We start from the raw sequence: 15,533 nt of genomic DNA on the forward strand, positions 1-15,533 counted from the left end.
AGTAACTTTCCCATTAATTCTTTTCACATATTTCCATATGCTATCAAGAACAAAAATTATTGAAATGTTCAATTTGTGAGATTACATACTCCTAGTAAAATATTTTTGTACATATAAAGAAATAAATATTTACTATTGTAGAAATGTAATGTTTCATGTATAGATAGAAGTGATTTGGAGACAAAATAACAGGACATCAGATTAGCTTTGGAAATTTTTTTTAAGTACTAGTAGTCTGTAAAAAAAAGTTCCTAACGTATTTTTTTTTTAATCTAAATACATTTTTTCCTTCCTCTGTTTTTTAACAAGGAAACCCTAATCCTTGTTTCCTCTATTCTAACCTCAGCAAATATCTGGCTTTTAAAGACCGCACACTGAAGGAAAGAATTGAAGAACTGGGGAAAATTAAAATATAGGATCATGAAAACAAGTCCTCTCTGCTTAGGTGGCACAAATGTAAAGGCCATTTCCCAGCTCTCCAGGAAAGAGAGAAACTCTGGGGGGTAAGACAATAAGCTGACCTGCTGCCCCACATAGCATAGCCCACTGTCTGCAACAAGAGAGGACGTGAACCCCCCAAGGCTGGCAAGAGATGGCGGCACAGCCAAGGGTTCACACAGGAAACCTTTGTCAGAAAGTGCCCTTTGCAACTCTCCCAAGTTGTTTTCCAGCATTCCATCCTCACACGTGAGAAGTTGCTAGTCATTAGACTATTTCAGATGTCTCCGGAGAAATTAAGTTTTTGTATTATTCATTCTTCCATCTTAAACTTTGTTTTGTTTTTGTTTGAATTAAGAGGATAATACATACAAAATCCTAACAGGAATAGAAAAAAATCTCCCTTTGCCTCTTGTCCCAACTTCTAAGTCCCTGAAACCAAGGGAGCCAATGCTTGGTTTCTTGTAAACTCTTTAAATGCATATCGATACGTGAATGTTTCTTTTTTACACAAATTCATACATTATTTGCAGTTCTTTATTTAACTTCAGAAAACATGGCAAATAAAAATACACATTTAGTGTCACCAATTTAATATTGCTCTCATTTTGCATATTCCTGTCCAACTTGTATATAAGGTAATTATTTTTGTATAGTTGTCACCACAATGTACTTTACTTCTTTCCCCCCCTACATAGAATAAGCATTTGCATAAGGCATAATCTCATCTTTTAATGAGTGATGAAAAGGTGTTTGCTTTATATTTTCTTTGTTAATGTTCATTAAACTCTGAGGGGAAGAAGGGGACTAATGTATTTCAGATGTCTCCAGACAAATTAGTGTACAAAGTTGAGGTTAAAAAAAAGAAATGTGCTGAGCAATATGCTTCCCTAACCACTGCTCTTCCTCATCTTTAGTGGCTCCAGGTTCCAGATACATTACAGCAGATCCTGTTGATAGAAACTCTTGGGGATACAGTCTAAGCTATTTATGATAGAAAGAAGTCAAAACAGAATAAAAAGCAAAAAAAAAAAATTTTTTTTTAAAGTTCAACTTTTCCTTGGATAGAAAGTATAGCAATGACAAGTTAAATTACTACATGCATAGGAACTTTGTACTAGATGTAGAATTAGCATATTCATCAAAACAAGGCAAGGTCAAATAAAATAGATACAGCTAGAACCCCCAGGCAGGGTTTTTTTTTTTTAATATTAGTGTTGAATTTGTTTTGTTTCATTAGTAAAATTTTGTTTTGCAGAAGAATACTCCAGGAACATTTACAGTTTATTTTTTAATCATCAAATATGTACAGTGCATCCAATACATAGCCAATTTTGTGACAAGAAATTATCTTCCCACAGCAGTCAAAATTTAAAATGAATTTTTGGATTAAAATGTCAGACTATTCTGTGTTCACATGTAACAAAGTGGAAAATGTAAGAAAGTGATAGATGGAACCATTATTCTGGGGAAAAAAGTAAAGGTTTGAATGTACACTAGGTTGGAATCTCAACTCTCCTCAGGTCCTAGAATCTTATCTTGGATGTGGGTATCCACCATTTACCAGCATAGGAGAGATTCTAATGTTTAAAGAGTCGCTTGTGTCATTCAGAATGCAGAAAGTCACCACTTAATGTGTTTTTTAATTCATTTCATTGATCAACTTTTAACATGCATTAGACCTAAATCCCAAATTAGTATCTTAACAATTCTGAAACATACTCAGCTTTGCCAATATTGTATGCTTCTGATTGACAAATGGCATTACTCATGTTCTTTGCCCAAAGTATAGAGTCCATTCAGGGTAATGCAGAGAATTAGTGGGAAAACATGAGAATCCTTCAGGACAGCAGCTTTCACAGATGACTGTAGTCTCTCCAGGTTAATATTGGTTGAGGCAAATAAGCGTTGCACAATCCCAAACTTCTCTGTATCTTTAAGAGGAGCCAAAATTGGATCTTCAAGATCAGATACTCCACTATCAGACAAAGCATGAAACTGGAATGACATATTTAAACAAACTCAATTTAAAATGTCATAGAAAATCCAGTTTGACAGCAGCACATTTCTAGGTAATTATGGAAAACTTGTGAGATGTAACAACATATATTGATCTAGACCAGGACCTGAGACTTGATTTTTAACCAGTTTATTCCTAGAGTCCTCTGTCTGAATCCCCAGCCTGAACTCTACTTTCTTTCTAGACCCCATTAACTATAGTAGCTTAGGAAGATCAAATGTATCTTTTTCATATATCAGTATGTAGAGTTCATCATTTTGTTTTTATTGAGACCTAATTTGTACATAATTATGGGGTTCATCATGGTAAGTCACTGCATGTATACAGTGTGTAATAATCAAATCAGGGTAACAGGTATTTCCATCCCTTTAAATATTAATCATTTTGATATGTTGGGAAATGTGTGCTCTTCTAGTCATTCTGAAGTATATCGTAGATTTTTTTTTTTTTTTAAACCGGGGATTGAACTCAGGGCACTCAGCCACTGAGCTGCTAAGCACCTGAGCTGCTGGGATTACAGGCGTGTGCCACCACGCCCAGCTTTTTCATAGATTATTTTAACCAGCAGTTATCCTACTGTGCCAAAGAAGAACCAGAACTAATTCCTTGACTCAATGTTTGGTTCTCCTGAGTGAACTTTCCCCCACTCCCTCTTCTCGTCTCTAATGACCTCTAGTCCACTTCATTCTTCAGTGTACTGTGATAACATGTATTTGTCTTTCTGTGTCTGGTTTACTTCACCTAAAATGATTTTCAGTTCCAGCCACATTGCTGCAAAAGATAGGATTTCATTCTGTTTTATGACTGGATAATATTCCATTACATATGTAGACCACATTTTCCTTTCATCTACCCTAGAGCATCTTGATTGTGCCCACATTTTAGTGGTTGTGAAAACAGTTGCAATAAACATGTGGATATAAGTATCTTTTTGGTATAATAATTTTAAACTCCTTTGGGCATGTACTAAATAGTGGAATTTTTTAATCGTGGTAGTACTGTTTTTAGATTTTTAAGGAAATTGCCACACTTTTTCATAATGGCTACACTATATCTTCCCACCGACTGTATAAAAGAGTTTCCCTTTTTTCCACATCCTTGCCAGCACTTTCTTATGTTTTGTCATTTTGATGATAGCCATTTTAACTGGGGTGAAATTATATGTCATTGTGATTATGATTTGCATTTCTCTGATGATTAGGGAGATTGAATTGTTCTTTATATACTAGTTAGCTTCTTTTTAGAAGTGTCTGCTTAGTTCTTCTGCCCATTTTTTAATTGGATTTTTATATTATTCAACTTTTTTAGTTTCTTACATATTGTGGATATCAATGCTTTGTCAGATGAATAATTTGCAAAAATAGCATTTGTATATTTGAATAGATTTTCTTCCATTCTCTGTTATTTCCTTTGCTGTGTAGAAGTTTGATATAATCCCATTTGTCTAGTTTTACTTTTATTACCTATGCCTTTGAGGTTCTATCTAAAAAATCGTCGTCAACACCAATTCCTGAAGTATTTCCTTGCAGATATTTCATAGTTTTAACATTTAAATGATCCAGTTTGAGTTGCCTTTAATATACAATGAGATGAAAGGATTTGGTTGCATTTGTCTGCATAACCAATTTGGCCAACAACATTTATAGGAGACTCTTTTCTCTATGTTCTTGGTGCCTTTGTCAAAAATCAGTTAACTGTATGGAGGTAGATTAAGTTGTGTTCTGTTCCATTAATCAGTGTCTTGTTTTCATGCTAGTACCATGCTTTTATTACTGTAGCTTTGTAGTGTGTTTTGAAGTCAGCTATTGTGATGTCTCTAACATTTTTCCCCTCCTTAGGCTTAATGTCAGCTATTATGGGTGTTTTGTGGCTCCCAATGAATTTTAGGATTGTTTTTTCTATCTCTATGAAGAAAGTAATTGACATTTTCATGGGAATGGCATTCAATCTATAAATTACTTTGGGTTGTATGATCATTTTAGCAATATTGATTCATCCAATTCATAAACACCAACACCTTTCCATTTTTGTGTGCCTCCATAACTTCTGTATATTTCTATTAGATCTTTGCTCTATAGTATGGTTTAACTCAGATGTTTCTTTATTGATTTTGTCTGAATGATCTGTTCATTGAAGAAGTGGGGCATTGAAGTTCCAATTATTATTGTATTATATTTTCTCCCTTTAGATCTAGTAATATTTGTGTATTTGGATGGTCCCCTAATGAATGCATATGTTTATAATTGATATAGCTTATTGCTGAGTTGAAATTTATAACAATATATAATGATCTTCTGGCCTTTTTTATACTTTATTTTGATTTGATGTTTGCTTTATCTGATATGAATATACCCACTCCTGCTCACTTTTGGTTTCCAAATTTTCACTTTTAGTCTGTCTTTACCAGTGAAGTGAGTTTCTTGTAAGACGCACGTAGTTGGGTAGCAGCGGCTTCTTCATCAATCCATTCAAGTAGTCTGTCTTTTGGTAAATTTGGTAAATTCAGTCTACTTACTTTCCAGGTTATTAGAGATAACTTCTTCCTGTCATTTTGTTGTTTTCTACCTGCTTTGTAAATTTTTTATTCTTTTCTACTTCTCATTGTTTTTGTGACTTGTTAGTTTTGTGTCATGCAAAATTCTTTTTTCTTTCATGTATCTACTCCTCTAGTGACTTTTTATATTTCTATGTGATTTCATGATGGTAATACTCTTGTTTTTAACGTAGGGTTGATCTTGTGGTGAATTCCCTCAGTTTCTGCTTATCAGGAAAAGACTTTTTTCTTCTTTTGTTTGAAGGATAATTTAATGGGCCCAGTTTATTGATTGACAGGGTTTATTTTCTTTCAGTGTTTTGAATATATCATCTCATTCTCTTCTGACCTTTAAGGTTTTGCTGGGAAATCTGTAAATCAAATGGGCATTCCCTTGTATCCTTGTATGTGACTTAATCTTAAAAATAGCAAGAGAAAAGCTATTTGTGACATTATGTACTTTTGACATTATGACTATAATACTGTGGTATAGGTCTATTTTGGTGAGTCTAGTTGGGGTTGTTTGAGCTTCTTACATCTTTATATCCATATCACTAAAGATTTGGAAAGTTTTTGGTTTTTCTTCACAAAAATTGTTTTTTCAGCACCTTTTGCCTTTCCTCACCTTCTGGAATTACTGTAATGCCAATATTTGTTCACCCAGTGATGTCCCATAATTCTCATAGGCTTTCTTTAATTTTATTTTGTTGTTGTTGTTTTCTCACTGAGTTAATTCAAAAGACCTCTCCTCAGATTCAGAAATTCTTTCTTGTGCTTATTTATTCTGTTGTGGAAACTGTCTATACTATTTTTCATCTCATTCTTAAAATTTTTAGCTCCAGAATTTCTGATTGGTTCTTTTTATTATTTTTATCTCTTTGGTGATTACGTCATTCATATCATGAATATTTTCCAATTCTTTGTACTTTTTATCTGTATTCTCTTGCATCTCACTGGGTTTCCTTTGGATCCTTATTTTAAATGTCTTTCTCAGGCATGCCATATATTTCCTTTAAGTTAAGATCTGTTTCTAGAGAATCATGCCACAATGTTTCTTGTGTCCTTATGTTGTATTTGCACATCTGGTGCAATGTTCACCTCTTCCAATTTTATGAAGTAGCTTAAATAGGAAAATATTTTTGCATTTAGATGGGGTATGCATTTAGTTGGATAGGTGCTTTGTTTTTGGTTACAGGGTAACTCACAAGCATCTGTGTGCTTTATGTCAGCAGTGTCTATGAAGGCATCAATCATACAGACTAAAGCAGTTCTTTGCAGTATACACAAGCTTCCACAGGTGTGTGTTTTCAGGCTCCACAGTCAAGATCTGATGGAGCTGGGGCTTGTGGTGGCTGGTTGCAGTTTCCACAGTGTAAGATGTGGACAAAACTCCTCCAAGGTCCCTCAGAGCCAGCACAGATTATGCCAAGGTTTGGCACCAGTGGCCACAGTTCCCAGACAGAAGATTAACAGGACACCATCCACAGAACTCTCAAGATGGAATGTGGGTGATGCCTGGTCACATGGCACCAGCAGCACTGGTGATGCTGGGGCCTTTGGCAGTGGTAATCATGGGCTCAAGCAAGATCTTGGAACATAGAGGGAACTTTCTCCATGCCCTATAGGCAATTACATCTGGTGCTGGGACCTGTCACCACTGTTATCCACTTTTCCTGAAGCTATGGTTTTGTGACTTTTGGCAGCTCTGGTCCAAAGTCCACAGGCAATATAGAAGATGTTCCCTCCATTGTTACTTATCTATAGAGAGCATGTACAGATCACATTTGCACTTGTAGTACTGGTATCAGTGTTCCTAGAGATGTAGCACATGGGAGAGATCTGATCTAGGTTCCATAGATTGAGCACAATTGGTGCTGAGGCTTTGATATCTGCATTCCTGGATGCAGACATGGATGGGAATGTCCCTACAGCACACAGGGCAAGTGCTGGTGGGGCCAAGGCTTACAGCATTGGTAGTCCTGGAGAACATGAAAGGGGCCTTCCTCCAGTTCTCAGGGATAATATTGAGTGGTTTTGAGGCTTTTTGCACCAGCAATTATAGTACCAAGGCCTTGGGCTGGGAAGAGCATCTCTAGTTCTCACAGGGTGGGTTTGGAGCTCCTAGTAACTGGGTTCCTCAGTGGGCACTTTCCCATCACCTAATGGACAAGGTACAGGTGAAGCCTGGAGTTTATAACAGGGGCTACCTTCCCAAGGCTGTGAGCTGGTGAGGAAACCTTCCACAGACAAACATGGAGCTTATGGTCATGGCACCTGCTTGTTCTAAAGCTGCAGCATACTAATGGGGATGTTTTTTTTGCCTGTGGAAGGACTACTAGACTAGGCAACTGCTGGCCCTTATGCCAAGATGGCATGTAACAGTGGTCACTGTAGAGTTCTAGTGGTCTGGGGAGGCTCTTTGGAGCAGAGCAATCACTTTTAGACCACCCAATTCCCTAAACTATATTTAAATCTTGTAAGTACTGTGAAGTTCTTCTACACTTGCCCGCTTACCCTTTCCCAGTTGTGTTCCTGGACCCTGTCCAGGAACCTGGGTTGAAGTTATGAATTGCTTTGCTCTTTTTTTTCTCAAGGCTGTCTTTCTGACTCTCTATGCTTTTTAGGGTTCCTGTCACTTCATTGCTAATTTCCAGAGTTCTCCCTCACTTACTCTTCTGGAAATATATTTCTTCCTTTGCTGCCCTGACTCTTCTCTGTGGCAGTTGCATGCAGAGTACCTTTGTTTATCTTCTGATTTTCAGGGGGGGGGGGTCGTTTGTTTTGTTTTAAATGAAAATGTCAATTTCTTATGTATTTGCAGGCGTTCTCAGAGGTAGGTACCATCATTTGTTCAACTATGCTTCCTGCCTCAAGACACATTGCCCTGCTATTTCTTAAACTGGTAAGACTTTCTCTCCAAATTTCCACATCACCCTTCCCTTTGCATCCCTCCATTGTCAACTGCAAAGCCACCTCCAAGGCCTCTTTTCTAATCCCCCTCCTTAACCCACCACACATTCCCACCACTATTAAGTTTCTCCATTGTCTCCCCAAATTTACTACATGAAACAGCTCCTTGATAGGAACTGTTTGCCCTTTCCTCTTTCTAAACTCTAAGCTGCCTGTGAAAGCAGAGATCATTTATGCTGCCTAGAACACCAACACAGAATATTGAAGTAACATAAGTTCTTCAGAGGCTACTTTGGAAATCACTCTAATTCTCAAAACATTTGAAATATTTAACTTGTCTTGATCTATGCCACTCTTAGGGTCTTGATCTATGCCTGTAATGCTTTTTTTTTTTTTAAAGAGGATAATTTTTTTTTTTTGTAATGAAGCAGGTCTATAAAGTATGCATAAATTTTTAACTGTTTCTGAAGGAAATCCAAAAGAAATTCAGAAATGTTCAGAGCAACATTTTCAGTAATGAAAAGTAATATGCAGCTTATCCAGGTAACTGAATGACATGCATTGAAAGGTACAAACACTTGTTGTGTTGATCATCAAAATCAGCCTCATGAATCTACACCTTTGTAAATTCACCAAACAGAGCTTGCAGCACAGTGTAACCACTGGTTAATAAAACTGTTTGGCCCAGATGGTAAACTATGGATTGAACTTTAGAGAGGGGATTAGTCCTGCTCTTTTAAGCATGAGCACCACATCTCAGTAATTTCAGCATGAGCTACACTGTGCTTGCCAGGGATTGCTGAGCAGCATCCAGCTGCCTTCTCTAACCACCTGCCAACCCCTTTTACCCATAGGCACTTTTGGGAATAAAAAAGACTATAACTGACCAAAGGGGCAAAGTTAACATTCTCTACTGATTCTAACTTGGCAAATGTGTTAATGTACCTGATACTGTTCTCCCAAAACCCATCAGACAGAAAAAAGACAGATGCAGGTAGACTTTGTACCCTATTCTTTATATATACATATATGTATATATATATGTATATATATACATATATATTATATATATATACACACACACATAATATATAAGTTTTAGGTGGACACAATAGCTTTATTTTTACATTTATGTGGTGCTGAGGATCAAACCTAGTGCCTCATGCAACCACTCTACCATTGAACCACAACCTCAGCCCATGTACCCTATTCTTAATCCCTTTAAGATACTCCTTCAGAAGGCAGAGGCCTAGCTATAGAGAGATTGTGTGAAGACATAGGAAGGTCTCTTTCAAAAAAATGACTTTGTGTATGTCTTTGTTGAGCAACCTTCAAAAGGCAAACAATGTTAAACAGAATGCCATTCATTGTGCAACTCTTAAGTGTGCTCTACCAGCCTCTCCTAGTACAAGAGGGCAACACAAAGATAAAAATCTGGAACTAATGCACAAGGAAGGGGACTACGAAGTATGAGTTTGTTGGGGGAAGAATTTTAGTCACAGGATTTTCTTTTGTATATACTTCCTGAATGTAATTAATTAGTCTAAATTCTTGGGGAAAGCTAACTTGGTAAGTGCAGAGCTCACAGTTGCTGCAAAAGAACACAGCTGCTATTTTGCTAATCATTACATACAATTAAAATGATGACAGTTTCTATGACCAAACGACATACCAGTTTAAGAAATGGCGGGGGCAATGTTTTCCCATGAGATGGGCATGTACATTATATATAAAATTGAGTTTACTGACAATACCTGCTTAAACTACCCTGAGAGCTATATGTGTTTATCAGTTGCTAGGAGTCTACCCCAACTTTAGTTCCCCATTCCCATCCATCCTAAGATCCAATCTGGGAAGTTCCTTACCAAGTAGCACAGTGCAGGAATAATCTTCAGGTTCCAGCAAGTGCCCAGTAGAGATACAGCATTATCTGGCATTTCTAAAGGAGGAAGAAAAAAAAAAGTCACTGTCCAAAATTCATTCATGGAAACAGCCAGTCCCTGGGTGGTACTGGTATACTTTCCCACCAGCCAGGCAGGGGTGGGTGATACTCTGTCATTGTTGATTGAATGGATGGTTCTAAATGGACAACTTCCCCCACATTCTCATGGAATCTCTTGCTCCAAACCAAGAAGATGAAGATGGAACACACAGCGTAGTAGAAAGATCACAGCAGCTGAGCCCCTGTCATAGCCATGTCATCTGACCATGTTTCCCTCGATTTCCAGGTGGTGCCTGACCACTATGTAATCATTATCTTCACCACTTATTCTTGGAAACATTTTTGTACCATATTACTCAGAATAATATGGATTAGGTGCCAGGGCACAGAATGAGAGAACAGCACCTGCATTATAGAGCTTTCTGCTGCCACTCAACTATGATGTCCTGTACTAGATATGTTCTCCTTCCTCCACACCTGGGGGTGCCTAAAATGTAATATAAGCTCCCCCCAGTGTGTCTTGAACTTGAGTGAATTATGTTGACTGCTCTTTCATGTACCAATTCAGTTTTGCAAATGAGGTCTTAAGAGTCCAGAGCATGGGACTTGCTTATGGTCACAAGTATGGAGGAAGCTTTCCAGGAGAAAGGTCAGATTCTGGGACTGAAGCACTGATAAAAGCTAAGGGTACTAAAAAGCAAAAATAGGTTTTAGGACTCAAAGAGGAGCCCATTTTCTGCTCCAGCAGCATCCCTATTCTTAGAAGACCATGTTGTCTAGAAAAGAAGGTCAACTCAGAAGGTCAGAAGGACCCGGGGTTTGCAAAAGAGCTTTAAACTAGCCTGCCCTCTGCTGTGACAGGCCAGGAAGTGAGATCCCAGTCCAGAGAGATGGAAAAGGGCAGCAGGGAAGCACTGGTTTAGAAACTTGCTGCACTGAAAGATTTCACTGTCTCTGAGCTTCCAGCTCAAAAACAGCAAGTATCTCATGCTGCAGAGAAGGTCTAGGATCAGGAAAAAAAGGGGAACTGGTACATTCTCCCTGTCAGCCATGTGCTACATATTTGACATCACTATAAATACACCTGCTACATATTTGGCAGCCTATAAATAGATGTTTCAAGAAGTAACAGGGTATGTGATGAAAAGGCCTCTCACAAGCTGAAGAACTCTGGCCTGTGGATCAGGACCTGATAGAATGTCTATAATCAAAGATTCTAATACAATAGTGTTAATATTGAACTAAAGTCTCTAGTGGAGATCCACAGGGCTCTCTGTCTTGTCCTGTCTTAGTCAACCAATTAAAACTTTTATCCATACTCTCAATAAGACATAGAGCATACATTCATCGGCATATAGAGCTGGGAGACATCCTCTCTGATAATTGCTTTTGTAAACTTAAGATTCCTGGGCCTCCATTTTTGTGCAGTGCTGGGGAGGAACCCTGAATGCATCAGTGCTCTAACTAGCAGCTCTTGAAGAAAAATCAGTAGTGCTGGTTAGTCCTGTCTTGCCAAAGAGGGAACTGAAAACCCAGCTTCTTCACAAAGGATGACCGCAGGCTCCTGGCCTGGTGAGATTTGATGGCAGAGGCAAAGAGGTGGGGCAGGCAGGGGCTACTATTCCCAACAAGCCCTGCCCCTAGCCTGGTGCACAGGGACACAGAATTTCTGCAGCCTGGAACTGTCATGGAGCAGCAATTAAGTTTGCCAAGGGAAAAGGGAGGAGCAGGTGCAAATGAAAGTGTCTGCACCACAGCACTCCCACTCTGGTTCCTGTCACAGGTGGTATTATGGAAGACGATTTCCAGAGTCCGAGGAAAGCCCTGGCTCAGGGAGGGATTAGAAGCCTTCCAAGAGTGGAAGAGGCTCCAGGTGGACAGAAAGGCCAGCCTCATGCTGGCCAAGCCTCTCTACCCACCTTCCACTTCTTACCCGCCCTGTACTGGAGAAGAGGGATCTGTCTGTACCAAACCTTCCAGTCACCATTCCATGTGCCCCGAAGCATGTACAGTAAGCAACACAGTTTCAAAGCAACCATTTCAAAGCAGCCATTTTTCTTACTCTTTTTTGCCCATTTCCATACCTGCCAGTGCACTGACCAAGAAGTAGGCTGTGGCAAAGAGCTTCTGATTGCTGACCTTATCCTCAGGGCCAGGATGCTCGCCCTGTATCCTGCACCCCACCAGCCGCAGGAAGGCTGTGAGGTCCTGCTGCTGAGGGGGCTTCAGCTCCGCCATGGCCTGTGCTGCCTGCAAGGAGCAGACACCACCAGCCATGTCGTCACACTGCAGGGCAAGGGTAGAAGAAAAGAGGATGCTGTGAAGCCATGGCCGAGCGAGGGTGCCCTCACAGGGATTCACGCACATGCTGCATGCCCTCTACCTTCTCCCCAGTAAAGCAAGGTGCTGAGCCCTTTCCACATTTTGAAGATACTCATCCATAGGGTTATTCCTCAAAGAGGGAGTAAGCTGAACCTTACCCATTTACTATCCTTTTACAGGAGACATGTGAGAACTATTGGGTAGAAACGTCTAGATCAGGACAGGATTTATTGATTCAGAGCAGAGACCAAAAACAAGTCATTACAAACAAAACAGATAAGAGGAACATAAAAGCACCATTCCCTCTGGTAATTCAAACTCTAAAAAACGTAGCCCTCTCAGCCTGGTATGTTTCCAGCCAGCCCCAGCAGCTGGAAGGGGTAGGGTGGCCCTGTAAGACAAGCCAATTCTGACCACCCAGCTCATTCTCCACCCTCAGCCTCCAAGTCCAGACTCAGTTCTGCAGGAGCTGCCCCTACACAGGCTGGCTTCTCCAGTATCTGACAGGCAGCTGATCCTCTGTCCACAGGGGGCCAGCCTGACATTTTCCTCTTGAAAGAAGCTATTTTAAGAAGTAAAAAGCAACAGGCTTTTAAAAACATTTGTGTTCTCCCCAGGGCTAAGCTCTGCACCCTCCAGAATGCAAAGGTGTGCCTGCCGGGAGGTTGAGCAATTTCATTGGTAACTAAACTCTTTCAGCACAATCTAATTTCAAGAAGGAAAAATACCATGAATGCTTTGCTGGAACCATAAAGCATTCAGTCAGTTAATTCCAACTCCCTGCAGAAAGAGAAAAAAAAAGACAAAAAAATAAAAATGACACTACATAAAAAGATTTCTAAAGCCACAGCTGTGTGTGTGTGTGTTGTGCTGGGGAATCAAGTCTGGGGCACACGTGCCAGGCAAGCACTCCACCACTGAACCACATCCCCAGCCTAGCTTCAACCTTTTTAAGTGCAAAAGGTCTAGGCATTTGGAGGGTGGACAGCTGATGGTGAAGGTGTTCCTTCACAAACTGAAACAATGTGATCACCAACCAAAAAATGCTAGGAGCCACCAGAAGCTATAGGAAACAAGGAATGATTCTCCCCTGGACCTTCCAGGGGGCCCTCCCAACCCCTTGATTTCTGACTTGTGGCCTCCAGACTGTAAAAGAATAAATTTCTGGTTTTTTTAAGCCCCAAATTTGGTCAGTTGTCATGGCAGCCCTAAAAAAATCATACATCCCTCTCTGCCTGGTATCAGCTGCCTGTCTGCCTTTAAAATATTCAAGACTTATTAATAAAACTAAGAAAGGTTTAGGAGGCTGAAAGGAGGTGGGGAAACGTACCACAATTTCATTCTATCTCAAGATAGAATGCCTAACAAGTCTAACCCATGCACATTTCCAGAACAGACAGATAAAACCCTGCCTTGAGATGTCCAGTCTCACCACTTGCTCCAAGACCATGAGGAGTTCCTCATCAAACAAGACCACCAGGAGGAGGTTGTGCAAAGCTTTCTGTTGCTGCTCTGGCAGTTCCACAAAGGGGCGGAAGTTCTTCTCCAGGAGCAGAGACGCTGTGAAAACAGAGCAGACCCAGGATCAGACTGCTGTGCACAGCTCCGCACAGCATGGCGAGGCCTGCTGCTTACTGCTAATTGGTACCCATTCTTCCATAGCCATTTCCAGCTGCAGTCAGTCATGGAACTCAGAAATAAAGAACATTGAGTTAAACACCACTCCATGTCTTTCAATCACTAAACAAACTCTTAACAGGAAGGGAGAGAGGGAAAGAAAAGAAAGAAAGGAGGCCCAGTTTTGTATTTCAGGTGTCAGCTTAAGTCGTATCAATTATTTTCTGGAAGTCACTTAGACTTCCCGTTAGCATAACTTCTGTAGCACCAATTCTCAAGGCTGAAATACTAAACATAAGTCAGTGCTTTTACAATACTTCAGAGCCATACAATTTCTAAAATATTCATAAAAATTTCTTTTTATGTCCTTTCTTTACATTGCATATTTTGTATCCTTTCATATTTAATGCATGATTTTCAAAGAGGCTGGCATCCTATGTTCACAGCAAACAGCTATGCCATGGTCCCCCTCCTTTCCTCCTCCCTGTGTATTGAAGATGAGTTACTCACATCCTCTGCAGGATGCTTGGGAGCCCTTCCCCTTATAATCCTTTTTAAGGTTGTCAAAAGCTTCTAGTAAAATTAAGCCCAACAGAGATTTTTAAGGAAAAAAAAAAAAGATTTCATAAAACAATGCATTCATGCATAGGGCTGATACTAATACATAAATGCAACACCTCTGTTGACAAATTCCAGCAAAAAATGGTAGCAGCTCCACAGACACAGAACTAGTAACTGACATTCAAAAACCTTCCTGTGAACACAACTAGGCCTTTGCCAGCCCCAGCCTGAAGAGAAACACTGACTGTCCTCATTAGGATCTGAGATACAAAGACCAGGCCGGCCCCTACCCCACTCCTGCCCAACATGCACCGCTGCCCACTGCCCCCTAGCTGACTAGAATGGCCAACTCAAAGGTGGGCTTGGGGAAAAGGAAGCAGAGGAAGCCCAGCCCTGGACTGCCTTTCACTTCCCTGCAGTGCAGCTGCTGCTGGGCTGCTAACCCACAACATTCTCTAATAGTCAAAACTCCCACTCATCACCTACCTAGATGGGAAAGACCTACAGGATTTGGCCCATAATGGCATTCTTCCAACACTGACATTCTGTGACAGAATCAACAGGACACAGCAAAGCCTGTTGAGTCTCTCTTCTTATCTACCAAGTCAGAGTATATTCTGAGCCATTCCTTGCTTTTGCCACAGCTCTTACCTAACCACTTGTTTCTCCTTTTCCTTGCCCATCTCCTCCTTCTACTGCAACAAAAAAGAAACCAGCTTTTTAAAACACAACATGGTGAAGAGAAAAAGGAACTGCTGCAGGCACCTCCCGAGTCCTGCCCCTCTCCCCATGGCATCATGTGGCTCTGCCATGTAGAGAAAGAGCCTCTGAGACAGCACTGTGCAATACTGACAAAGTGCTGCTCGTCTTGGCGATGAAGCCTGAAATATAATGAAACAGATGAAAAACTTGGGTTTTTCTAGCTGTTCTTAGTAGTCAGCAGTCTTCCATCGTTACAATGAAAGAAAAATGCCAGGCCCCGGACTGCTCCAGTCCTCAATCTCCTCCTACCCCTACCCACCTAGGGTCACTCTTCCCATAATTTCTTCAATACATGGCACCCAAGATCTGGCCTTCCCTAAGATCTAACCAAGGGGGGTTCAGAGGATTCAGAGGCAGAGATGCTCCCTTTTTAAAGATTTTTTGTGAGTCAGTGAGGAGTCACTGATCCTCAAGGACACATTACAAGG

General features: G+C 40.2%; 1 protein-coding gene across 4 annotated transcripts in view; it reads right to left on the minus strand.

The window, feature by feature from the left end:
- Positions 1-1,636: 1,636 nt before the first annotated feature.
- The window catches only part of Gsdme (gasdermin E), a 65,472-nt gene continuing 51,575 nt past the window's right edge, over positions 1,637-15,533 (minus strand). For 2 of the 4 annotated variants that reach the window (XM_026400238.2, XM_026400241.2), the window contains 4 exons: positions 13,598-13,725; positions 11,928-12,129; positions 9,767-9,840; positions 1,637-2,436 (listed from right to left, as the gene is read on the minus strand). In XM_026400238.2, the coding sequence (XP_026256023.2) occupies positions 2,203-2,436; positions 9,767-9,840; positions 11,928-12,129; positions 13,598-13,725 (638 nt within the window). In that variant the 3' untranslated portion in view covers positions 1,637-2,202. Of the gene's footprint in view, positions 2,437-4,852; positions 4,940-9,766; positions 9,841-11,927; positions 12,130-13,597; positions 13,726-15,533 lie in introns of those variants that run through there. The other 2 variants (XM_026400239.2, XM_026400240.2) reach the window with 2 other exon arrangements.

This window comes from Urocitellus parryii, chromosome 3 (genome assembly GCF_045843805.1).
Source record: "Urocitellus parryii isolate mUroPar1 chromosome 3, mUroPar1.hap1, whole genome shotgun sequence".
Lineage (NCBI taxonomy): Eukaryota > Metazoa > Chordata > Mammalia > Rodentia > Sciuridae > Urocitellus > Urocitellus parryii.